The 26,139-nt window shown below is 45.1% G+C and overlaps 3 protein-coding genes, 1 long non-coding RNA gene and 1 pseudogene across 10 annotated transcripts in view; 3 read left to right on the forward strand and 2 right to left on the reverse strand.

Annotated features, from left to right (window-relative positions):
• Positions 1 to 841: 841 nt before the first annotated feature.
• LOC125972178 (uncharacterized) lies at positions 842 to 2,637 on the forward strand. The gene is made up of 4 exons (XR_007482704.2): positions 842 to 1,255; positions 1,456 to 1,585; positions 1,654 to 2,040; positions 2,115 to 2,637. It is a non-coding gene; the product is annotated as an uncharacterized lncRNA (long non-coding RNA).
• An 853-nt stretch (positions 2,638 to 3,490) lies between these two features.
• LOC125971858 (extracellular calcium-sensing receptor-like) lies at positions 3,491 to 6,398 on the forward strand. Its single transcript, XM_049724919.2, has 6 exons — positions 3,491 to 3,693; positions 3,756 to 4,023; positions 4,100 to 4,891; positions 4,975 to 5,205; positions 5,273 to 5,396; positions 5,456 to 6,398. The coding sequence occupies exons 1-6, from the start codon at positions 3,491 to 3,493 to the stop codon at positions 6,364 to 6,366; spliced, it is 2,529 nt and encodes an 842-aa protein (XP_049580876.1). The 3' UTR covers positions 6,367 to 6,398.
• Positions 6,399 to 6,730: 332 nt separating this feature from the next.
• On the forward strand, positions 6,731 to 10,086 carry LOC125972177 (extracellular calcium-sensing receptor-like). The gene is made up of 6 exons (XM_049725598.1): positions 6,731 to 6,964; positions 7,033 to 7,318; positions 7,392 to 8,210; positions 8,435 to 8,656; positions 8,724 to 8,847; positions 8,911 to 10,086. The coding sequence occupies exons 1-6, from the start codon at positions 6,756 to 6,758 to the stop codon at positions 9,819 to 9,821; spliced, it is 2,571 nt and encodes an 856-aa protein (XP_049581555.1). The 5' UTR covers positions 6,731 to 6,755; the 3' UTR covers positions 9,822 to 10,086.
• Positions 10,087 to 10,260: 174 nt separating this feature from the next.
• LOC125971862 (extracellular calcium-sensing receptor-like) lies at positions 10,261 to 13,877 on the reverse strand (annotated as a pseudogene).
• A 4,111-nt stretch (positions 13,878 to 17,988) lies between these two features.
• The window catches only part of plch1 (phospholipase C, eta 1), a 28,431-nt gene continuing 20,280 nt past the window's right edge, over positions 17,989 to 26,139 (reverse strand). For 3 of the 7 annotated variants that reach the window (XM_049724766.2, XM_049724767.2, XM_049724764.2), the window contains 8 exons: positions 25,922 to 26,029; positions 24,990 to 25,114; positions 24,833 to 24,917; positions 24,591 to 24,737; positions 24,339 to 24,418; positions 24,134 to 24,193; positions 22,967 to 23,327; positions 17,989 to 21,865 (listed from right to left, as the gene is read on the reverse strand). In XM_049724766.2, the coding sequence (XP_049580723.1) occupies positions 19,395 to 21,865; positions 22,967 to 23,327; positions 24,134 to 24,193; positions 24,339 to 24,418; positions 24,591 to 24,737; positions 24,833 to 24,917; positions 24,990 to 25,114; positions 25,922 to 26,029 (3,437 nt within the window). In that variant the 3' untranslated portion in view covers positions 17,989 to 19,394. Of the gene's footprint in view, positions 21,866 to 22,633; positions 22,662 to 22,966; positions 23,328 to 24,133; positions 24,194 to 24,338; positions 24,419 to 24,590; positions 24,738 to 24,832; positions 24,918 to 24,989; positions 25,115 to 25,921; positions 26,030 to 26,139 lie in introns of all 7 variants that reach the window. The other 4 variants (XM_049724770.2, XM_049724765.2, XM_049724769.2 and 1 more) reach the window with 3 other exon arrangements.

Genomic DNA, 26,139 nt, shown 5'->3' on the forward strand with positions numbered 1-26,139 from the left:
CAAGTTCAAATGAACAATGATGCAACAGGACACGTTGTACTACAATTAAAAAAAAAAAAAAAACAAAGACGAAAGGAGACCAGTGGGAGATGAACACATCCTCATCTTGGAACCTTTTTACCCGAAGGTACCGGCCCACAGGGAGAGGACAAAAGGCATCAGGCAAGAAATGAAACAATGTTGCTTCATCCTTCCACAACAACTTGAACAACAGGTGGCATGTTGCCTCGAGCAGAAAATAAGAATCCACGTTCATTAACTCTCTCATCACAACATGCTTGTCTGCTTTATGCCAATTAAGAGCTTGCTTGGATCTCTCATTTATTCCCTTGACTGGTTTTCTCCGGTTTTGACCTAAAGGCCTGCTTGCTATTGATCCACTTTTTCCAGTCTCTGTGTAGTTCTATTCAAGTAATCAAAGTTCAGAAATATTGCATTTTTTTTTCCCAGTCAAAATGAATAATGCTTCCATTATTGTGGAAGCAGTTTGGGGCAAAATCGGTTTCTGTTCCATCACGTTCATTTTCACTGACGGAGTTTGTAGTGGTGTTGTCCCGCTTCTTTTGTTCAATCTCAAAACAAAATTAAGATGACGTGACATAAATAAAAGCTGAATTATATTATATTATGTTATGTTATATTTGTTTATGTTATATTATGTTATGTTATGTTATATTTGTTTATATTATATTATGCTATGCTATGCTATGCTATGCTATGCTATATTCTATTCTATTTTATTAGTATATTATATTTTTAATTCAATGCGTGTGTCAAGTTGTGTGTGTCAATCATGAAAAATATGTTTCAACGTCAAATCACAAACTATTTGTGTTCCCCTTTGAAATAACAGAAGGGTGAGGGAGTAGAAAGCTTGCTCCAACACGCCAATGTTCTTCCCGGGCAGGAACTGTAGGATGCTCAAGCCATGATCTGACCACCAAATAATCAATCGTAAAAAGCGTGCACTGGGTCAATTCCTGTCACATGATTTCCTCAAGTTTTGAGCTTGGAGAACGGCCATCAAGGTTGCCTCCTACTCCTGGATGGCAGTCGGGATGCTATAAAAAGTCAGGCCCCCCTCGGAAGAAGGCGGACTGTGCCAAAGGCGAATCTCTGCGATGACATCAGTGGCGTTGGTCTTTCTGGCACTGCTCACTTGGAAGGTGTCACTGGGCAGCTCTCGTCATGTCTACCGTGAAGGCTCCAATATGTCACCTCATGTTCTCCATAAAACTAAGCTAGCCTGTGACAGGTAAGTAACATTCTCTCTGTTTTTTCTCAAGGATCTGGACACCATCAATGGAATCATCTACAACCCGACATGTAGCAGCTTGAATAACGATGGCCTAATTTTTACTTTTGTTTTGAAAGTAGTGCAATAATTGTCCTTTTGCACTAAACAGAGACTCCATACCTGTTTAGATCTCTTACGAAGACTTCTGTCCCGCTCAGGATCTTCTTCAGAAGAAATGCTACATTGAAGGACACACACCTTGCTGGACTTCTGATGCACGATGATCAAGAAGAAATAACTACATTCCGACTATTGTGTCTTCAGCCGATTAAATATGTGTTGATGCATGTGAGTACGAGAGTCACATACGCAAGTTGCTTCTGTTTATCTTCATTCCGATTTTGAAATCTGTGCAGATAAACGCCAAATATTCCAGCAGACATCTGATTGGCAGCAGGTTTATCATCTCGGACCTCCAAAATGTGGACGATGACCCCGATCACATCATCGAGGAAAGATCATTCCGGGATAGTCGTACGTGTGTACTCCAGCTCAAGTTTGGGGCCGGAGGAATCCTCAGGGTTGACATCCGGGTCTGCTGTGAGCAGGTTTTGCCTCTAAAATTTCTTCCAGAAAAAAATCATTTGATACAATTTATGATTTTATTGCTCTGAGGACAAAAAGAGTCTCTGTTGTGTCCATCTTCCAAAAGTAGACTTTTTCTTCTACCGTACCGTTATTGCAGATCCCGTCAGGAACCTTTCCAACTCTCTCCCCAAAGGGTTCCTTTCTCACAAGATCAGGTAACAACAGACGGGAAGAGAAAGGCAAAATGTTTCTGGAGATCCCGTCCAACACGCTAATTTCTTCTCCACAGACACAATCAAATTCAGCCCAGGCAGGTCCGATACCAGCAGATGGGTCGGGAGGGTGTTTCTGGCCGCCGTTTTACTGGCGTGGCTTCACATCACCAGAATGAAAACATCACCGATCAGAACCGGCAACACCACCGTTGTGACGTTTCTTTCTTTCACACTGTGCTGGATTCCATCGCCTGTTAGCATCCGTCCGTCCTCCCAGAAGTTCTGGATAAGCTTAGTTGCCTGCTTCAAGTCTTCCTTGGGTAAAAATTCCCTTCTGCTCATCTCCTGTCGGGCTGCTTATTATGCCGTGGAGACATTACAACTCTGGTCTATGTTGGACCACTCGGACTTGGTGTCTCATTTATACTGTTTGTTTACGTCACTGTCCATGTTGGTTCTCGGGTTCTGGACACAGCTGACTCCCATAAGCGTCGTCTTACATGTGGAGCTGGTCGCCCGTATGCACGGCTCGAGAGTGCCAATGAAGTACGTGCTGGTTGTGAAGATGAATCAAATAATGTGACAATGTTGGAAAGAAGCAAGTTTGCAAACCATTCATTGGTGTCTGTTTATCAAATGTTTATATCAGGGACATTTGTGTCTAAAATGTGTTGAGGAAAAAATAGGCAACCTCAAGGTGGAGCTTTTTCATAGCGTGGTTAAAAATGTTTATCTCATTAAAAACTATAAACTTATGTTTTCCTGTGTATTGATAATTAATTAGGCTTGAAAGAAATGACTTTGCATAAATCTGTGACTTACATTATCGTACATCGTTCTTTTATTATGGTAATTCTGAATGTCCAATTAAATTTTTTAAAGCAACTCAGTTGATATTTACAAACACATTTTTGTACCCATCTTAATTAAATGTTTTCCACTTCACCAGACTATTGTAGTCAGAAAAATATGATCACATACACATTACACTATAAATTGTGATTACCGTATTTTTTTTTCTTCATCTCAGCATCAAAAAAAGGCCACCTGACAAAAGTTATGAAGTTTGTTGTGACTCAGACAGTAAAAAGAAAAAGGTATAGGTAATGAACAAAAATGTATATAACCCAGAGACTATAGGACAACTTAGTACGTTCAACAAAAAAAATCAATAAATAATACTGTAAAAGTATTTCATAACATTGTGCTGGAATATTCAATTTCTTTTGTCTAATTAATTGAAAATAATGAACTATAATAAACTTGGTTTTTTTTTGTTTTTTTGGGTGGGACAGCATATCTGCCAGCCACCAAAACAAAATACTAACCACTGAAAAGCAAGTAGTATTCATTTGGGAATTGTCAGAAAGCGCACATTGGCTGCTGTGTTGGTTATAAAGGTCAGCTCGCGGGGTCAGCGTTGCATCAGCGAAGAGGAGGGCGGCCGACGATGGGTTGGTTCACTTTCATCTTCGTCGTCTTGCTGGCAACCTCAAAGGCAGACGACCAAACATGCAAACTGATTGGGCAGACAGGTTTCTTGGAGTTCTCAAAGGAAGGGGATCTTCTGATAGGGGGCATTTTTTCCCTGGCAAGGACTCGAATATTAGACACCCATGACTACGAGGCGGTCCCTCATTCGTACTGCGTTAAGTAAGTAAAGGTAACCAGCTTCATCCAACGTCCACACGCCTAACGCTTAAACTGGTTTACAGGTGGAATGATAGAGAGCTGAAGTTTGTCCGCACTGTGATGTTCACGGTGGAGGAGATCAACAGGAACTCGCAGCTCCTGCCGGGAGTCAGTCTGGGCTATCGAATCTACAGCGGCTGCGGGAGCGAGAACTTGATCCGAGCGGCCATAGAAGCCATCAGCCAGGATGAGTCCGATTGCAGGGGGCGAATCCAAGCTCTCCTCGGTCACTCGTCATCCGGAGTGAGCGAGGATATCAACCTCCTTCTGAGCCCGTTGTCCATTCCGCAGGTGAGGTGCTTCTCGGATGAGGTCCGGAAAATGGACGGGTAATAGAATGAATGTGTTTCTTTGATTTCACCTGAAGGTCAGCCATCTTTCAACGTGTGCTTGTTTATCGGATAAGACCCTGTACCCCACCTTCTTCAGAACGGTGCCGAGCGACCGCTTTCAGGTGCTGGGCCTGGTGCAGCTCATGAAGTACTTCGATTGGCGCTGGGTGGGGATCATTTATAGTGCATCCTTGTATGCTGAGGAAGGCACGACTGAATTTATGGTTGAAGCAAAGAAGGAAAATATTTGTGTTGAATATCGGCTCGTTTACAAAAAGACCTCCAGCGAAACACATGAGGCCATTGTGAAGATGCTGAGGGAATCGTCATCAAAAGTGGTTCTGCTGTTCATGTCCTTATCCTACACCAAGTCCTTCTTATCTAAAATGGCCGCTTACAATATCAGCGGAAAGCACTGGGTCGGCAGCGAGGCTTGGATCACGCAACAGGACCTGGCTTCGGTAGAGAGCAGGAACATTCTCCAAGGGGCGATGGGCTTTGCGCTTCCAGGGGCTTCCATTCCTGGGCTGGACGACTTCCTGCTCGACCTGAAGCCCCAGAGCGACATCATAAAAGCTTTCTGGGAGAAGTTCTTTGACTGCAGCTTTTCTCCCTCCAACACGTCAACCCTGTGCACCGGTGGGGAGGACCTGAAGACGGTCTCTAGTGACTACACGGACGTGAGCCACTTCAGGGCCACGAGTAACGTGTACAAAGCCGTGTACTCGGTCGCGTATGCACTTGACGCTTTGTTGCAATGTGAAAATGGAGCCAATCCCACCACAGGAAGTTCCTGCGTGAACAAGAGCGAGGTCCAACCTAAGATGGTAAGGAGAAAACACACAGGATCCGTCTCGGAATGTAAAAATGTGTTACCTGGTATTTTTTATTTTTTGAAATGTATTTGTAGGTGTTGGAGCACCTTAAGTACGTGAATTTCACGACTCAGTACGGGGCCAAGGTATTCTTTGACAATAACGGCGACTCCATGGTCCAGTACGACTTAGTCAACTGGCACATAAGCGACAACGACACGGTTGAGATCGTGAACATCGGCCGGTATGACACGTCTTTTCCTGAGGGTCGGAAGTTTAAACTGAAGGAAGACGCCAAAATAGTCTGGGGAGGAAACAGCCCCGAGGTAAAGTGATGAGCTTTAAGGTCTTTTTGAAATGTTTTCCCATTGCTGCTTTGTTTTGCTCTTCCAGGTTCCCCGGTCCGTGTGCAGGGAACCGTGTCCTCCTGGGACCCGCAAGGCCATGAACAAGAACAAGCCCATATGCTGCTTTGACTGCTTCGAATGCCCTGAGGGGACAATAAGTAATCAGACAGGTATGGGAATCAAAGTCGAACTTGTTTTGGGCATCATTCAATGACACGTGTGTTTCCAGATTCTCCCGACTGTTTGACATGTCCAGCGGAATTCTGGCCCAATGCTGAGAAAGACCGTTGCCTTCCAAAACCCACCGAGTATCTTTCTTACGAAGAGATCATGGGTGCGCTTTTAACCGGGTTAAGCTGCGTTGGTGTTTTTTTAGCTTTTCTGACGTTCCTCATATTTCTGAAGCATAAAGACACTCCCATCATCAAGGCCAACAACTCGGAGTTGAGCTTCCTGCTACTCATCTCCTTGAAACTCTGCTTCCTCTGCTCTCTGACCTTCATCGGTCGGCCCACCGAGTGGTCCTGCATGTTGCGCCACACGGCCTTCGGTATCACTTTTGTACTCTGTATTTCTTGCGTTCTGGGCAAAACCGTGGTGGTGCTGATGGTTTTCCGAGCTACGTTGCCAGGTAAGAATGTGAAAATGTTTGGGCCGTTACAGCAGAGGCTTGTCGTTCTGGCTCTCACCCTGGTTCAGGTTCTGTTCTGTATCATTTGGCTTTGTACAAATCCACCATTCCCTGCTATGAATCTGAAATACTACAAGGAGAAGATCATCCTTGAATGTGCGCTGGGTTCCGCAATCGGGTTTTGGGGCGTGTTGGGTTACATCGGATTTCTGGCCCTCTTGTGTTTTCTACTTGCTTTTCTGGCCCGGAAGCTGCCGGACAGTTTTAATGAAGCCAAGCTGATCACGTTCAGCATGCTGATATTCTGCGCAGTGTGGATCGTCTTCATCCCCGCCTATGTCAGTTCCCCTGGCAAGTTCACAGTTGCCGTGGAGATTTTTGCCATCCTGGCCTCAAGTTTTGGATTGCTGGCTTGCATATTTGTTCCAAAATGCTACATTATTATCTTCAGGCCAGAGAAAAACTCCAAAAAACATCTCATGGGAAGAATACCACCAAAAACCCTTTAAGAACATCCCTTCATTTAAATCAGGCGAACTGCTAATTTGTATCGTGTACTCTTTCTGTTCATTGAATAAATTGACCTGATGACAATCGGCTGGTGTTTACATGAAAAATATCAAATCCATCTCAAGTTTAGGAGTAGTTAAGCACTCTTTCACATTCAACCTGGACCATCTTTGCCCAAACTGTTCACAAGCACAAACCCCCCCAACAAATGACAAACAGGAAGTGACCTCATCTTTATTCCACTCTCTTCTCTATATTCTGTGAGCACACTGATACGACTCCAACACGCCAAGGCTGGGTCCTCTGGGCATTACTTCCGTTGTTTATTTGGCTCATTTGCATTTATAAGAGCCGAGTCGTCGTCTCGCCTCAATAATGCAGCGCAAACATGCTGGGGAGAACCGTCCTCGTGTCTTCTCTCCTGTCTCTGTTGGACTTTGAAACAGCAAGCGGCTGCGAGATGTCCGGCAGGTTCGACATGCCGAGTCTTTTACGGAGAGGAGACGTTATGATTGGGGGCATTTTTCCAGTTTTTAATAAAGAGATAGGCAGGACCGTAAATTTCCAGTATCACCCTCCTGGAGTGGAGTGCGCGGGGTGAGTTTGATAACATCGGAATAGTCAGGTCGACTATCCGTCCATTCATGGCTTTGTTTTATTTTTAGGTTTGACCTTCGAGCTTTTCGATGGACTCAAGTGATGGCGTTTGCAATTGAAGAGATCAACAACGATACGACACTCTTGCCTAACATTTCACTCGGGTACAGGATCCTCAACTCGTGTGCATCTCCCACCAACACTTTACGAGCTGCTCTAACACTCGCTGGTGGAAAACAGGAGACGGAACCCAGCTCGTCTTGTTTCCCGGCTATATCTGCACTCATAGCGGAGTCCGGATCGTCGCAGTCTCTCGCTGTAGCCGGGACACTTGGACCGTTCCAAGTCCCCATTGTGAGGAAAGCCTTACTTCGGAATTATACCTCGATTGAATTGAACATGTTTGATGTTTGTTTTTGTCTCGTAGGTGAGTTATTTCTCAACGTGTGCCTGTTTAAGCGACAACTCAAAGTATCCGACATTTTTTCGAACCATTCCCAGCGACTACTTCCAGGCAAAAGCTTTGGCCGCCCTGGTCAAACGCTTTGGCTGGCGTTGGATCGGGGCCATTCAGTCGGACAATGACTACGGGCGTCACGGGGTCCTCGCCTTTCAACACGAGGTTGAAAAGTTCGGGGTTTGTGTGGCATTCGTCGGAACAATACTCCGGACGTACTCTACGGAAAAGCTCCAGGTCGTTGTGGAAATGATCAAAGGATCAAGCGTTAAAGTTATTCTTGCGTTTGTACCTGAGGGTGACTTTTACCCTCTGATGAAAATGATGGTGCAACAGAACCTCACAGGGATCCAGTGGATCGCCAGCGAGGCCTGGATAACCGCAGCGCGACCGTCCAACCCGGAAATTTACCGAGCATTCGGCGGGGCGCTCGGTTTTGTCATGCCTAAGATGGCCATTCCAAAGTTGAAGTCCTTCCTCACTGGTATCAGTCCTTACGCTGATGCCAACGCAGCGTTTGTGAGGAAATTCTGGGAGATAATGGTGGGCTGCAAAGCTGTTCTCCCAGGGGAGCAAGCTGACACTTCACAACGAATCTGCACCGGCAATGAGACGTTAACAGAATCCCAGGATGATTTCTTCAACGTCACTGAGCTGAGAGTTTCTTACAATGTGTACAAGGCCGTCTATGCTATTGCACATGCCCTGCACCAGCTGCTTTTCTGTAAATCTGCCAGTGGAGAATCAGCAAGACTGTGTATGAACGTGTCGGACATTCAGCCAAAACAGGTGAGACTGAAATTTGTGACCCGGCACGAAGTTACTCTGATGCCCCTTCTTCCATATTCAAAAATTAGAAATGGATATTTATTTGAAGATTCAAAGTTGAGTTTAGATAGAAATGGGCACGGTCTATTTCCTGGTAATCTATCCATGGTGTCCTGGATTGGCTCCAGCGTTTCATACACGATATCCAATGCAAAAATTTAAAACTGTTTTGCTATTTTTCTTAGGTGATGTATCACCTCCAAAGGGTTAAATTTAAGAACCAATTCAGTGATGACGTCTTCTTCGACCAAAATGGTGACCCACCGGCTTCTTATGACCTCATCAACTGGCAGCTGAGAGACGGGAAGGTGAAACACGTGACGCTGGGTCGCTTTGCCTTGGCTGATAACGGCGACTATGAGCTCAGCATCCAGGAGGAGCAGATCGTGTGGCGAACGGGCAAAATGGTGAGCTCAGTTTTGATTCACTTAGACTCTGTTTTTTGCACCCTTTGTACTTTTTTCAATTCCTCAGGTGCCGGTATCGGTTTGCTCTGACGAATGTCGGGTGGGTACCAGAAAAGCTCAAATAAAGGGAAAACCCATTTGCTGTTTTGACTGCATCTCGTGCGCTGATGGTACCATAGCCAACACGACAGGTGTGTGCATCAAACAAAAAGCACAATTCCCGATTCGGGGAATAAAACTTTGCCATCCAACAGGTGCAGCAGATTGCACGCCCTGCCCAAAAGAGTTCTGGTCCAATGAGAGGCGGGATGAGTGCGTTCCGAAAATCATAGAGTTCCTGACTTATCACGAGCCGATGGGCGTTGCGCTGACCGTCGTGTCGCTGCTGGGGGCCTCGTTGTCGCTGGCCACCATGCTGGTCTTCATCTACTTCAGACACACGCCGGTGATCAAGGCCAGCAACTCCGAGCTGAGCATCTTCTTGCTGTTTTCTCTCTTTCTGTGCTTCCTGTGCCCCCTCACGTTCATCGGCAGACCGACAACGTGGGTGTGCATGCTGCGCCATACGGCTTTCGGACTGACCTTCGCCTTCTGCATCTCCTGCGTCTTGGGCAAGACCATCGTGGTCGTGACGGCTTTCAAGGCCTCGTTCCCCGGAAGTAAAGTCGCCGGGAAGTTTGGGCCGAGGCAGCAACGGGTTATTGTTTGCTCTTGTACTCTGGTCCAAATATTAATATGTGTACTTTGGTTAAAATTAAATCCACCGTTTCCGGATACGGTTTTCCGACACAGCGATAAGATCATCTTAGAATGTAACACTGGTTCTGAAGCTGCCTTCTATGCCGTGCTGGGTTACATCGGTTTTCTTTCCCTTCTGTGTTTAGTTCTGGCATTCCTTGCGAGAAAGCTGCCGGATAATTTCAACGAGGCTAAATTGATCTCATTTAGCATGTTGATATTTTGCGCAGTGTGGATCACCTTCATCCCGGCGTACGTCAGCTCTCCCGGAAAGTTTACCGTGGCTGTGGAGATATTTGCTATTTTGGCTTCCGCTTTTGGTTTGCTTGTTAGCATTTTTGCACCGAAATGTTACATCATCCTAATAAAACCAGAAAAGAATACCAAAAAGCATATCATGGGGAAAATGTTGCATACCGGTCCTTGAGGTTATTGACTTTTTGTATAATTGCAGTTTATTTCATTCCATGTACTCAAAATGACTGCATGAATATATTGTGGTTTGCTAAAAATATGTATGACCATTAATAATTTATTGGTTTTCCACTCAAGTTTACCTAAGCTATTTTTAAAACAAAATTTTCTTTGATCCTAAAAACTCCGCTAAAAGTTAACTTCAGAATAAACAGTATGACAATTATGAAAATATACAGGACAATAAAATTGGTTATATATTTATTGCTGTTTTTGCATGCACAGACATAAAAACATTGTATTCCATACATTTCCAGAAAAAGGTTGTTTTAATATTAATCTATTAGGAAAAGAATGCAGTGTGTCAGATATTGTTTACTTATATGGTTATATGTATATTTCCTTATAACTTGCATTACGACAAATCTAAAAAAAAAATCCTATATTTCATATGTAGTGCATTGAAATAAATGATAACCTGACAATAAGTTGCTACCTGGCCATCAAATGTTTCTTGGTGTTTCTCTCCGGCCTCACAAGAATGATAAAACACTTTGGAGCAAAAATACAAAAAAGCAAGCCATAGCTGGAGGCCAGAATGGCAAAGATCTCCACGGCGACCGTGTACTTCCCGGGCGAGCTGATGTAGGCGGGCACGAAGGCGACCCACACTGCGCAGAAGATGAGCATGCTGAAGGTGATCAGCTTGGCTTCGTTGAAGTTGTCGGGCAGATTCCTAGCTAGGAAGGCTAGCAGGAGGCATGTGCAGGCCAGCAAGCCGATGTAGCCCAGCACCAGAGAGAAGCCCACCACTGAGACCATGTCACACTTGAGGGTCACCTTTAACCCCGGGGTATCATAGTCCGGTTTCGGTTGGGGCGGGCTCAGGGACAGCCAAATTATACAGATAATGATCTGATTGGACGGAAAGAGCATCAGGGTAGTACTTTTTCCAAGCTACTAAATTTAACCTCTTATTTCATAACATACTAACCTGTATGCAGGTGAATACGCAGACACTCCCTCTCTGTTGGCTCGGACCGAACCATTTCATCAAGGCTTCGGCGCCAGGCCGAGCCGAGCGGAAGGCCGCTAAGACCACGATGGTCTTGACTTGCAGGCAAGACACGGAGAGCACAAAACTAATGCCGAAGGCGGCCTGCTGGAAGCGACAAGTCCAAACGGACGGACGGCCGATGAACAGCAGCGAGCATAGGAAGCAGAGTTTGAGAGACAAGAGGAGAAGGAAGCTCAGTTCTGAATTGTTGGCTCGGACCTGAAAGGGGAAAGAGGAGACATCTTGTCATGTAGGCATCGCTACATTTTATCTGTAAGACGTCTCACCACGGGAGTTTGTCTGTAGTAGACGAATACCACAAAAACAGCGGTGGTCACCACGGTACCAGAAACGGCTACCGCAGTGAGCGTAATCCCTAAAGTCTCGTTGAAGGCCAGGAAGTCCAGCTGGCGGAGGACGCAGACTGTATGGTCCTCGTTGGACCAGAACTCAAGTGGACAGCGGTCACAATTGGGCGAATCTGAAATATATCAAGACAAGGGATCAGGAAATGAGACAGTATGTCAGTGACAAGTCTTGATATGTTCTCTCACTGGTCATGTTGCTTATTTGTCCTTCACCACACGGGATGCAGTCAAAGCAACACACGGGTTCTCCTTTCCTGGTGGCCACCCGGCTACCGGGAGGACAACTCTCACTGCACGTTGACGCGGGCGCCTAGAAAGTCAAATCATATCCTTACGTAGTGTGTGGGACAAAATGATCAGAAATCTTATAAGCACCTGACTGGATCCCGAGTGCCACTGCACGGCCGTGTCGTTCATGTGGATCTCGTAGCCGTCCACTCGACCGATCAGAACAAGTTTCAGGGAACCGTCGGGGCTCTTCTGCCAGTTGACCAGGTCGTACTTGGCGGGGATGTCGGCACCTTGGAAATAAAGTTGCTCCCCCTGCGGGGTGGTGAAGTTGACTTCATTTAGGTGCTGCAGCAGCTGAAAGGGGGACAGTGACATAAATGTTGTTGTAGATTAGTCAAGAAAATCAAAGTGTGTTTACCTCAGCAGGTTTAACATTTGTGGGGGAGGAGCAGGTGGAGTTGCCGTCCCCGGAGAAGCTGTCAGGACAGTCGAGGCTGTCGTGAAGGGCGTGAGCAGCGGCGTAAACAGCCAGGTAGACGTTGTAGGCCTGCCGCAGTTGCGAGGTGTCCATGAACAGATTGTCTACTCCCTCCAGGGACTCGTCCCCTCGGCACAGGGGCGGGGAGGCCGTGCGGTCAGGCGCACTTGTGCCGTCGGATAGCCGAGGGGTGCAAGCGAACTGCGTCTCCCAAAAGTCCCTCAAGATGTAATCACCCGGGCGACGCGACGGGGTCAAGCTTCGGAGGTAATCTTCGAATCCGACGATGGGCGAGCTCCGGATGGCCGTGCCCAGGACTCCGCTCGCCACTTTTGCCGTGACGGGGTGTTGGAGAAGATCGCCGCTGGTGCTCCAGGCCTCGCTGGCAAGGAACTGCCTGTCTGTCACCTGGCGTCAGCAACAATAAGGATCACGTAGAATCGGAAAGATTGAACGACGGTTTACATCTCACGTTTAGTTGGGCCAGTTGCAGGAACAGCTCCCTGACGTCCGTGTACCACGTGAAAATCAGGATCACTCTGGCGCTTGATGCTTTAATGGCAAGGGCAGCTCTCCTTGCATCATTCACAATGTTTTCTCTATTTAGAGTCTCCACAAAGGACAGACATACCCCGGATCCCTCGCTCTCCTCCTGGAACACCTAATATGATGATAAGTGTTATGAACTGCTCGGATGAACGGCAGCTGTGCACCAAAACAAACTACATTTAATTAGTAACTAAAAGTAAGCATTATTCCTGATACAATTTCACCTTGACAGCCACCAGACCATAGTCATTGTTTGCAACAACGGCGCCGATCCAGGTCCACTTGAAGTATATGGCCAGCCTGGCAATGGCCCGTGCTTGGTAGATGTCGCTAGGGATGGTCCGGAAGAAGTTGGGATACTGGCGCCTGTCGCTCAAACAAGGACAGCTCGACTGATAGCTCATCTAAGAAGCAAAAACGTATATATAGGATTCAATGTTATTTCCCTATTTTATTTTAATATTTTTCCTTCTGAGATGATGCGGCAAAATATCTAAAAAAATGTTCAATTGACTGACTACGTCAATCAAAATAAAATGTTTGTATGACCTTCTAAAAAGTAATTTAATAAACTTACTAAAGGCACAGAGAGTGGCCCCAGCACATTGGAGAGTATCATGGCCGTTTTGGATGAAGCACCACCGATGATCAACGGAACACCTCACAGAACATTTTGGACCGTATTAAAATGTAAAACACGATGGTGTGCAATTGATATCACGAGTTGGTACCTTTCCCGTAGCTTTCTCCAGAACCGTCCTGCGGGGTTTCAGCTGGGTCGCAGGTGCTGCCGCCTCCGCTCACCAGCGAGAGGGCTGCTTGCGTGGCCCACGGGTGCAGGGCACAGCTGTCGTGGATGTGGTAGCCCAAGGTCACACCCGGCAACAGGCGAGGACTCCGGTTGATCTCCTCCACGGCAAACACCATGGAGTAAATGTACTGTAAGGGGAGTTGCTCTAAGCTGGGGTGGAGAGGGACAAGACGACAAAACACTGACTCGTAAAGATATCATCTGATTCTTGAATTGGATTGCAATTCAAGATGATATAATGAACAATCAACTGGAACTGAGACGCCAAAATGAATATGGGATAATTAATAAATGTCAAGGTTATACCCGGTACATTCTTTGTAGTCTGGTTCACTAATAAAATCGTAGTCTATGTCAGGAGGTTGGTGGTGGAAATGAAAGAGTCCGCCAATGACGACATCTCCATCCTGGAAAAGCCCCGGGCTAGCGGGCGCTCCCCACCGGGAACAAGTCAGCGAGTGAGCCGCCTGCGAACCCATCATGAGGCCCGGCTGCCTGCTCACAAGCCCGACCAGAATCACCAGCGGGGCTGAGGAAGGCCACCGGCGAGTGGAGAACCAGGACAGCCAAGACATGGATAACTGTGGATCAGAAAGAAACCGTGAATTATTAGTTGATAATTGCAGTAAACGGACATTTAGACGACCTACAGCCGAGAAGTACTTCGCCTCAGTGACCGCCCCGGCAGTTCTCTCTCACTGCGCCTCTATTTCTAAGTGTCATGAACTGCCCCCGGCGAGATGACGCCCTAACAAACGCCCTTCTCCCAAACATGAAGCAAAAACATTAAGATAGACAGCTGTGTTTTTCACAAGAGCAACAAAGTCACAGAGACAACCCACTCAGGGGTTCCACATGTTGAAGGACGGCGGAAGGAAGGAGGTCTTGATTGTCATTGTTGGCGTTCATTCAATCATTCAAGTTCGATGTGAAAATATACAGTATGAATATTATCAATAGAGTTAGTATTAGGGTTAAGTTTAGGGGTTCCAGTCCAGAACTCGCCTGTATTGCAGTCATTGTTGAGGGAATGGCTGAAAAAGAAAAGCTATTCTACTTCGCCTAGGTCCCGGTGCATCCTCGGCCTAGTCACCTAAGCTGGACTAGGGGATGTGAGTATTATGGGTAAGAATTTCGAGACTGTTCCAGTTTGCCATTTTAAAGTCCAATATTAACGTATGTGGTGCAATGTGCTGTTGCATGAGCGAGGCTACCCCTCATAGAAGACTGAGCCTCGATTAAGGTCCTTCCGCTCTGGACCACCACACCCTGCGTGCTTTGTTCCTAGAGTCGGAACTCAGGGGGGCCGCATACTTACCCCCTGAGTTGCATTGACCCTTCGTTAACACCGCTAGGTATCCAGGTCAAGCCGCTCAGGGCAGAAGAGCTGGGGATCAATCCATGCCGATCAGAGTGAGAACCAGCCGCGGTGAACCGCTGCCTTTCTCCTCCCATCAGGGTCCGAGAGAACTGGAGCCAGCCCTGACTAAGCAGTGCCTCTCCAGTGCTCTCTCCCGGTTGTACCTACAAAAGTAAGCTTCTTGAGAAATCTTCTTTGTCCCATGACAACGCACGACCTAAGGAGATGCTGGATTCATTCCTTCCACTTGGCTGTGCTTCGTACATCGCTAGGTTCCAGGGAAGGCAAACCTGCCTCCAAAGTACCTAGAAAGAACAGATCAGAGTGAGAACCAACCACAGTGCACCACTGGCTTTCTCCTCCAATCAGGGTCCAAGAGCACTGGAGCCCCTGAGCACTTGCACCCTGAGTCACCTTGACCTTTCGTTAACACCGCTAGATCCGTTAGGTCAGGATCAATCCACCCTGATCAGAGTGAGAACCAGCCTACAAAAGTATGCTCCAATCTTCTTGAGCAATCTCCTTTGTCCCATTAGCACCTAAGGAGTTGCTGGATTTAATTCCATCCACTTCCCTGTGCTTCATACACCGCAAGGCCCCAGGGAAGGCCAACCTGTTGTTGTTGCGGTTGTTGCCAGAGGGTCACTATTTCAGAAAGTTCCTACACTCACGGTTTCCATTTATTCAGGTTCCTGGTGGCGCCCTCTTGTGGATCCCTTGTGTCCTATCTGTCATTCTCCCGGCAGTTACTCCAGGTAAATTTGGATATACTTTCAAGCAGCCCTGAGGGTGGCTTTATTGGATTTCCGATTGTTAGTCAAAACCTATTTTAATGTTCACAACCCTGAGTATTGTGTCTTCAAATATGGCTGCGTCCTTTGTCCCTGTTGAGTACAAAAGTTGCTTATCCATTTCACACCATTCACTATCTTATTATTTTACTTATTTTTATCCACTACACTTTTGATCTCATTGATTTTAATGTTCAGCTATCAATTTTATTTTGATAGTTACTGTTTATTGGTATTGTACTTCTACTTTAATTCAAACATCCAATTATCACATTTCATTATATTGCACTTTAGTTTTGACATTGGGGATTCCACTGGCAGAGTATCCCATTTGATGTGATTCCTTCAGGTCACTAAAATCTTCACAGCATCTTTTATTGGTATCCGCTCTTACCTTATTTTGGGTGTCCCTTACACTCACGGTACCATGATTTTTCCAAAATGGCCGCCACAACGTCCGGTCACCCTCGGGCACCTCCTGGTGGCTATCCCTAGTATTCTGCTTGGTTTACCATGCATTATTATGATTGACTGATTGATTTACCATGCATTATTATGATTGATTAACCATGCAATTACCATGTGTTATTATTCTGTTTAAATTACCATGCATTCTTCTTCTTCTTCTTGACTTGACATGTGATATTGTGATTTACCATGCATTATTTTGTTCAATTTACCATGCATTATTATGAATGATTAACCATGCATTAGTCTTTTTGTTAGATTTACCATGTGTTATTATTCTGTTTAAGTTACCATGCATTCTTCTTCTTCTTCTTGACTTAACATGTGATGTTATGATTTACCATGCAATATTATTTGTTCAATCTACCATGCATTATTATGATTGATTTCTTATATTTCATTTACTTATTGTTAAATTTACCTTGCATTATTATGATTACATCTGTTGTTTTACCATGTTTATTTGACCCCAAAAAAAACAATAAAATCATAAAGACAATTGGTGTCTTCGTGACTAAGCAAAAGCTATCACCGGAGGAAAGGCACAATTTGAATAGTATGACATTGCCATCTAGTGGTTATTTTTTTCGTGTATAGTTTAAGCAGCACTATGTTACTACACACAGCTCGTTTGATTTCATGAAAGAAGAACCATGGTAGGTCTCTATGGTAGAGAAAGCGCTGTTGATAACATAATGGTCAGAAGGCCTTTGGAAGATAAATGATGACGCCAGCCGGGATTGGAAATGACTCCTCTCTGCAGTGATGGTGGAAAAAACAATCCAACAATAAAGTGGCCTGTACCAAGTTATGCCCGCAAATATATGTAAGCTCATGCACTAGAAAGATTATAAAATATTGGTTCGATCCATTGAGTTGATAACAGATTATTTTCTATCATCCTTGACTATTTTTATAAAGTGTCTGTGTTAAATCACATTTTTAGTTATCTAGAGAAAAATATGTTGACTTTTATGGAGGATTCCATCAATGGAAAAATAATGGGCAACTAACGCACCACTGAATAGGAAATGAAGCAGGGTGTTTATGATTGTCAGTAGCCAGAAAGAAGTCATTCCACAGGCCAGATGCTGCGTGCATGCGGGCATCGGCCTTCTGCTCCACAAACATTAATAATAACAAGGTGTGGCAGGTTAACCGAGGACCCGCTTCCAACAGGTGTTCCATTTATCAGCTCCATTATGGCTATTTCACGAGTAATTATGCCTCATTGTGTGCGATAGGCCATATTGGGTCTCATTATTGTCACGGATCGGATGGAACATGCAGCAGGGCGACCAAGTGCAGCTTGGACCAGGGTTTATTGAGGGAAAAGGGAAGTGGAAGGAGGAGGCATCGAGGGAAACAGACGTGAACTGGAAAACTAATAACATGAGAGACTGACCGACAGGGATTGCAAACAGAAACAGACTCGAAACAGACAGGAACCACAAGGACAGCAAACGGGACGACATCGGCGAACCGACAGGGAGTGAGGGGCAGACAGGACTTATATACCCGACAGGTAACGAGCGGCAGGTGGGAATAATTACACTGATCATGGGCACACAGGAGGGGAGGGGCGAGCACACAGACACACGAACAGAACTATGAAACGATCGGGGACGAGTCCTGACAATTATGACTTTCTGAGCATTTATTATTGAATAAATGGTGAGGCTTGGGAGCATGAATGAGAGCGTTAAATCCCTGAATTTTAATAGAATTTTGTAGGATGTAAATGATGCAGTGGATAAGTAGACACAATTTTGTGACCACTTGTAAAAGCTGCGTGACCTCTAAAGTGATAAGAAATGGTGACTAATATTTTAACGCTAGTCAATTTCCAACAAAATTTGAAAAAAAATAAAAAAAATTAAAAAATTATATATATATATATATATATATATATATATATATATATAATAAATACATAAAATAAATAAATATATATATATAATAAATACGTAAAATAAATTATATATACGTGTGTATATATATATATATATATATATATATATATATATATTGTGTATTTTGAAGAGAAGAGGATCAGTGGAAACCAAATATTTCATTGTTTTTATTGCATTGGTAGGAAAATGCTCACAGTCTTGTGATGAGCAACAATACAAAGAAAAAAGACCATTTTAACACTGGAACAATAAAAAATAATACAGTTACAACATTGCTCCGTTCATTTCCTTGACCTCAGTGCTGTACACTTATTTGCATTCCGTTACAAGTTGTACAAAATAAAAATCACCAGAATTGTCAAGAGTTTGTTATTCTGTATCAAAGCAATTAAAAAAATAAAAGTTCCAAATCTTTTTTTTTGTTTGTTTGCAGACCATAGAAGGCAACGAGCCAAAAAGCACAGAAGTTGATACGCTAGATTGTAACCCAGTTGTGAGTCTTCGTCCTCCCCGGTGGGACTATTCGTCCATCCTGTGCAAAAGTTGTCGAGCGCTGCAACATTTTTTTTTTGTGTGTGTAAACGGGTGCATAGTCATGCGCGACGATGTTCACGTGTAGGTAACATGCATAAACGTACAGTCAGAATTCAAAGACCATTCAAAGATTAAAGACAACAGCGGAATTATTTACACGTGAACGAGAAGGAAGACTTTCATGGTGGTGACCTTCACGACATATTCCAGTTATACAAATTAACACTTTGTTTCACAGTCGAATCTTTTTTTTTTTAGCGTCGGTGTCTCAATTTTGACAACACTGGGACAACGATAACACGTCTGTCTTATTTGGACATAAAGTAGAATATCGACAACACACCGCCAGACTGAACAACTTTTGACTAGCAAAACCGTTAACATTTCATACATGAATTTCATGCTGTAACAATGCAGTTTGTATGGCGCCATTTTGAATCTGAAAATCGGCATACGCTGTGCAAATTGACTTCTGCCTTTGAAGGTGATGTCCAACATACAAATAAATCGTGCGAAACAAATCAAGATGTAGTAGTAGCATGATGTTAGCATTTTGGTTAACAAGCTAACATTATTTTACGTATAGGACAGGTATATTGCTTAACTTTTGTTTATTTGACCAGACTATTCGGACGATAAGAGATTTTTGTAAAACCAATTCATATGAAAGCTAATATCAAATTGATTTTCCGTGTTTTCTTGCGGGGTAAACACAACGTTCAAATTATAAACCCTGTCAGCTGCGATGGTGTTTTCACACATTTGAAGTTATGACTAGCTTCTCCAAACTCAGCCCTTTTCTGTCATTGTACTCTTGACACCTATGGAACTTGAGTGGAACAGCAACAGCGCAGACGGCCCAGGTCTAGCTTTAGCACATCACTGGTTACCGGTGTCTTTTTCAGTCACAGGTGATTAGCTCGTACAGAATCAGAATGTAAACAAAACACTAGTAAAATGGTACAGTCCATGTCCAGCTTCAGGGAAAAGCTTGCGGATTACAAAAAAAAAAAAGTTAGGTCAAAGCTAAAGTCTAAGCAGGAAGTAGACTTCTGGCTCTGATGAGAAGTGGGAGGAGTCTGAAGGAGGAAGTGAGTCATCGGTACAGTAACGATCTGAATGTTGATCGCCATTTCCGTAACGTGACGCTGTACAAGCTCCCTCGGGAAGTCCTCTGTCCTCCAGCTGGCCTAAATAACCTGCGATGTAAGAGCCAGTGGAGTGTCTGTTCACGGGTGAATTCTGTGAGGCTGGTTTATTCCGCAAAACAACCCCGCCTACAGCGGCGGTGCCGTTGACCACGCCGCTTGAGCGTGGCTTCAGTGCCTCCTGCTGTCTTTCGCGAGCGCGGCTGTTGATGTGGCGCACTCGGCTTTGGCTACGGGACGATAAGCGACGCGTGAGTGGTGGAGGGGAGTCGTCAATATCTCGGGAAGTCGAGGGGTCTGTGCTGGTTGTCCGCGAGGGTTCTTCATCGCGCCGAGGAGACTGACGCATGTCTCTTTCACTAACTTCAATCTCAAGATTGACCAGTTTACGCAACTGTTCTGTCAGCGGGTCACAAGACTGTGACTGGAAAGTACCGCCCCCCATGGTTCCCATTCTCTTTTGTCTCCTCATGTGTGGAGTGATGAAACTACGACTTATGATGTGGTATTTGCTCTGAAAGTTACATGATATGTCCTCAGATGTCAGATCCCCAAGAGATTTGGACTTACACGGAGTGCTGACCGTGGAATCCACGCTAATCGACTGGGGACGGGTCGATAAAGAGCGCGGGGTTGAAATCTTTGGAGCTTTGGTGTCGGAATGTACCTGGGACACGGTTACCTTTTGATTGCAAGAAAGCTTTGGAGTGGACGCTTGGATTTCACTTAGTTGCGAGACTGAAGGGGGTGCGGACTCTGACAAGTCACCAGAGTCCGTGTGACTGTACACCGTATCAAAATCAGAAGGCATTGAGTAAAGGCCTCGATCACTGAAGCTATTTCCTGACGGCACAGAGTGAAGATTTTCCGAAGAGGAGAATCCATTTTGCAAGCATCTTTCCTGCTCCCTGACTTGATATCCTTGTCTTCCCTTGTGAAAACTGTTGGGGATCTGGCTGCCTTGGAGAAAACCGTTTGGAACCGGGCTGTTGTTGAAGCTTCTCTGTTGTGTAAACTCTCGACTATAATGAAAGGGATTGCTTTGAGGACTCGGGTAGCCGTTGTGGCTTAGGGGTCGTGGTTTGGAAAATTTAGAGTCCACGGGTCTACGCATCGGAGAAAACTGAACACCGGATTGTTGATTCGGTCGTTGATACAAAGGTTTACTGTACGAGGAAGGACATGGTGTTGAAAATGTTGGGTATTGCTGAGGCTCACAAAATGGCAGAGGAAGTCGTTGTTGGGAGTATTTTGGAGTGGATTCGTTTTGGTAAATAGCACTCTGTTTTGAGGGACTACCGAGGGATTCCCATACTCGTCTCGATGAGGTTACGCTCACCTCCTTTGGATCCTCATCGACGTTCACCTCTACCTCTCCAAACGCATTGCTGACACGGTCATGGGACAGCTGAAAAGAATTGTTCAAAGGTGGACGCACGTATCGTTGAGTAGAACTCCTCTGTTGCTCCGTTATCGGTGCTGGTGGGTCAAACACTTCCTCGTACACACTTTCCTCTACCTCCTCTGAATCTCCATTCCTTTCGTCCCAACACTTATTGCGCTGGCTCCCTAAACCTTGAGCCCCTTTTACCGGAGAAGAAGCCAAGCTGCTTGACGATAGGCCGTTCAGAGTGTTTGCCTGATCGTGGACGGACTGATTTTTCTGGTTGTACGCCGATAAAGGGGGTGATGATAGCATCTCCTCATCGAGAATGGTATAGACCTCTTCAAGTTCAGCGGTTTCTGGACTGGAGAAAAGAGCAGGTCCGGTTGAGTCTGCCAGGTGAATGGTGGACGGTGAAAGGGTCGTTCTTGGAGTGCAGATTTGGGAAGTTCTTTGGTTCTCGTTTTCAGTGCTTTCAAATTGACCAATCAGAGCTGATATGGAGCCTCGTGAGTCTTGCTCGTTGCCTAAGGACATAGCATCAATGAGTCTGGAGATGGTGCTGTCATGGAGAGAGCTAGAACTTTTCAGATCATGGTCCATGTTGATAGAGGGAAGCGGGGTGACGGAAGAAGGGGCGGAGGAAGAGGACACAGAAGGTGCAACGGTGAACGCCGTGCTGATCGAAGAAGTTTCTAGTTTATCTGATCGACACTGTTTGTTGGTAGAAAGTGCTGAGTGTATCTTCGATTGGTTGACTCGATTATTACTTGCTTGGTAATTGACATAGTCGTCCTCATTTCTAATGTTATCATCACCGACAACCAGGTAAGAGGCCTCCTGTGGTTTATTGGGATTTTTGTTCCTCATCTTCGAGGGGGATTGGATGGTTTCTTGAATGGAAGTGGATGATTTCATGAGAAGATCCACAGAGGAAGACCTGGCTCTGTCAAACGAATAAGTTCCTGTGGAAACAGATGGTTGGACGTTAAGGGATATGAAATACAGAAATTGAATCGGTAGACTGCAAGCCATCAAGCCATCCAACAAGAGCAAAGACGACAATTAACAATCCAGCCAATACAACGTAAACCACAGACAAATGGATCACCAAGTACTGTGAGGGAGAAGCTGGAGAATGAAGCTTTGGAGTCCATGTTTGCAAACATCATTTCAGGAAAAGAGATGATCAGATGGGGTTGGGATCAAATGGCACAGCCATATTGTTCTCATATCACTTTCAGTTGCCGCTTTTCCACCGCGTAGCACAGTCTCATCTTAGCTTATCTTATTTCAGTTTGGGGTATTCAAAATAGTGCCGAGGGAAAAACTGCAAAAAGCACATTGCTTCCAACGCGTCATGAGATGAACTACTAAACAACAACAATGAAGGATTGTAGTCGACCACAGAGACTCGTTATTTAAGACAAGACTGTGGGCAGAAAAAAATGGGCCGATGGGAAACTTTGAGGTCCAGTGTCTAAAGCTAAATCCAGATGCTAATGTTAGCATGTGCGCGTAGCACTGGCTTGAGGTTGCCTTTTGCTATCATCTTGGGACTCAAAACCTGTCCCCATACGAGAACTAGAACCAGGCAGTACCTGGTTCTGAGAGCTGAGTAGGCACCGTGCAGTGGAAAAGGGCTGAAATAGAATAACACTGGGAAGACGTAATACTGGCATGTTGTTCGAACGATGCAATCTTCAGACAAGAGGCACGTAAGTCTGATTTACCTGCAGGAACATCCTAGTCACTTCTCTACTATCAAGAAGCACAGCAAATGAAGATGGGACAGAAAAGGCATGTTAAGGCATCGTGGGGAGCAAGCTGCAGTCGCTCAGGTCACATCTTTTACAGCATATTTAAATTGATTTGTAGCAGAGTTAGCAGAAGAGCTGGATTCGAGATTTGTTAGATGAAGAAGTCCTTATGTTGCTTTCGGAAAATATCATGCAGTTTAGAGTACAGTCGAACTTCCAAAGTCAAGGTCAACTTCCAGTTGGTCTGTATTTCCAAATGTTTTTTTCTCTAACAGATAAGAATTCAAAAAGAGAGTTGATACCCACCAACGACGGCGTTTGCACCATCATGCTCTTTGTCTGAGGAGCACAGAGTTAGCTGTCCCTGCAGAAGCCTGTCTAAGGGCATAGAAATGGGTCTGTGGGTGAGGAGGGGCCGGGCCTGGGGCTTCTTTTCCGGCCCCGGCTCCTCCCCGATCGCCTCGACCCCGTTCTTGTGCTCAGACATGCAGGCCGTCGACTCGGAAAGCGACATCTTGGTTTTCTTGCGGCCCTTGGCTGGGGCGCTGGCCGTGCGACGAAGCAGGTGGTCGCTGATGGAGCGCTTCCGAAGACCCGCCGAGGTCGTATCCACCGAGGACTTGGAAGAACGGTGGAACAAACCGCGGATGCCTCGAAGTTGATTTCCCTGGGAAAAAAAAAAACAGTGAGCTCGAGAAGAACGGTGCTGTTTTCAGAACGTGACATGCGTTTTTAGATACCACAGCAAAATATGGAGGAAGCCGTTGTGTGGGTTATGTAAGCATGCTTACATGAGAAAAAAAAATCTTAGGAGTGCTTTTTGAAGCTGGGGAAGAAGGCTTTTCACGTTTCCATATAAACGGCACTGACACAAATCGGCATGACCCAGAAATGTTCCGCCTTGGGAGGTAGAATCAGAGCCGTGACAGAAGTGTGAGGTTTAACACCTGATACTTGACACTTCACCGCATATTCAATTTCCTGGAAGCGAATTAAAAAATCGAAATGTGATTTTTTATTTCCTCGGTATTGCAATTCATGACAATTTATTTGGTTTTTCAAAATCTCTTAATAATGACAAAATAAACATTTTGTTTTATTTTTATAAATTGTTTTATTTATTTATTATTAATAATATTTATTTATTTAATATTTTATTATTTATTTAAGTCACATTGATTCTATTTCACTTACACATGCACAGTTGTAGATTATCAATAATAAATATTTCTTATTAATAATAATTATTAAATAATAAATAAAAGATGCACGTAAATAAAAAAAATATTCTGTTGCGGCTCTGATGTGGCAATTTTGCGTTTAGTGTCTCAAGTCAAGTCAGGTCAAGTCAAGTTTGTTTGTTTAGTGTCTCAAACACAAAGCGTATTTTTGGGGGGGGGGTTTTGCATCCATGCATTTTCCTACAGTTCATGCAGCACCACACAGCTTTCACAAAAACATCCGGATGGATACCTTGCTGGATCCTAAAAAGTGCATTATGGTAAAGCTCGGATTCAGGACTAGAGGACTCCACTAGAAAGACAAAAGGATTGGCAGAGAAGCCGATAAGCGGTGGGTTGGCGAAAAGCTCTTTTCCTCAGGCCCGCTTGCAAAATATATTCCCGCGGGCATCAAGCGGTTCAACCGCAAAGTCAGACGAGGGCGGCGGGATACTCACTTTGCCGTAGACGTCGTGCACCGACACGTGCACAAAGATGGACGCCTCGGTCAGGCCCTCTAGGTAGACGTGTCTGTAACCTGGTGAGAGATTTTTTTCGAGTCAAAACCGACTTGACACAAAAACGCGGCCAAGGGCCGTGATAGCTGTCACGAAGTAAGAAGACATTTGTTCAGATGTGACAACGTGTCTTGTCGGGTCTGTCTAATTGGGTTCTATATCCGAGCCGGGCGATGGAATGTGCGCACGAACCGGGCATGAGGCTGCTGAAGGCAACCGTCCGCTGGCCGATGAAGTCTCGACCGATTGGGTCGTGATCCCACACCAGGAAGCGCACCAAGGCCACCTCGGCCATGTGCAGCGTGAAGGACAGCGTCTCTTCCCACACGGGGTTGAAACCTCGGGAGAGTCAAACAAGTCCATCCAAAATCAAGTGCTGTTCCGCTTTCTGATTTTTCTGATCACACCGACATTTTTTTTTTTTTTTTACTTACCATTGTCGTCAACAACGCGTGTTTGCTCCTTGCAGCAGTCGATGGGCAGACCGATAATCTCCACTTCCACAAATGGATCAATGATCTGAAAAAACAATGACAGTTTTTCAAGACTAGTGTGTCTAATCTATTGCAATTTTTATTTATTTTTCCGTACCTCTCCTCGGTCCCCTAGCATGGAATCCGGCGGTTTGGGCAAATGCTGTCCGCTAATGACCTTAAGAACGAGCTGCTTCTTGGGGCATGCCGGAAGTGGGTCATCGCTAAATGGGTTGAAAGTGCCTGCAGGGAATGTGAAACATCACAGCTTTGATGTGAACGTTATCACTCAATAGCACTGCTGAGGCTTTTTTTTTTTTTTTCCTCTTGGGTTAAATACAGAAAGCATACACACAAAATACACGACGGCAAAGTTACGAGGCAGTAAATGCCCCATCATGAACCAGTCACCCAAGGTTAAGCACCCCTCTGCTTTGTTGTCAAATGAAGATTAAAGGAAACATTAAGTGTTATTTCCCACTGTAAACTACCCATTAAATCCCCTTAATGACATTTTAAGTAGAGTTGCGGCGAGTCTATGTCACTTACATATGCAGAGTTGTAGAAAAGTCAAGATAGAGTAAGATTGGACTTAAATTATAATCATGGAAACTTTTGCTTCTGTTTTCTTTTTTGGTTTTAGTCTGATGGTTTTGTGACTCGGATGGATGGATGGATGGATGGATGGATGGATGGATGGATGGATGGATGGATGGATGGATGGATGGATGGATGGATGGATGGATGGATGGATGGATGGATGGATGGATGGATGGATGGATGGATGGATGGATGGATGGATGGATGGATGGCCTTCCTGATGCTAGCCCCCTCTATTGGCAGAAGGTTGATACTGCAAGTGTCTATTCAGATTCCCCCACCAGGGGAGTGATGGATGGATGGATGGATGGATGGATGGATGGATGGATGGATGGATGGATGGATGGATGGATGGATGGATGGATGGATGGATGGATGGATGGATGGATGGATGGATGGATGGATGGATGGATGGATGACAAAATGTGAGGTTCCAGTGTAGGTCGTTACCTTTGCACATGGGCGGCGGCTTCAGGACGTAGCCGCTACCTCCGTTGACCATGAACTTTGCCCTGTTGAGCTGCATCATTCGGCCTTCCGTCTGGTAGTTGAGCGCCACTGAAAGGCAAATATGTCATCACCGCTGGATGTATTTGAGCTCCATGAAATTTCTTTCCTGACATATTTGGCATTCATGAAGTCTATCGAAGGAAATAAGAGGCTTGTTT

This window comes from Syngnathus scovelli, chromosome 7 (assembly GCF_024217435.2).
Source record: "Syngnathus scovelli strain Florida chromosome 7, RoL_Ssco_1.2, whole genome shotgun sequence".
Classification (NCBI taxonomy): domain Eukaryota; kingdom Metazoa; phylum Chordata; class Actinopteri; order Syngnathiformes; family Syngnathidae; genus Syngnathus; species Syngnathus scovelli.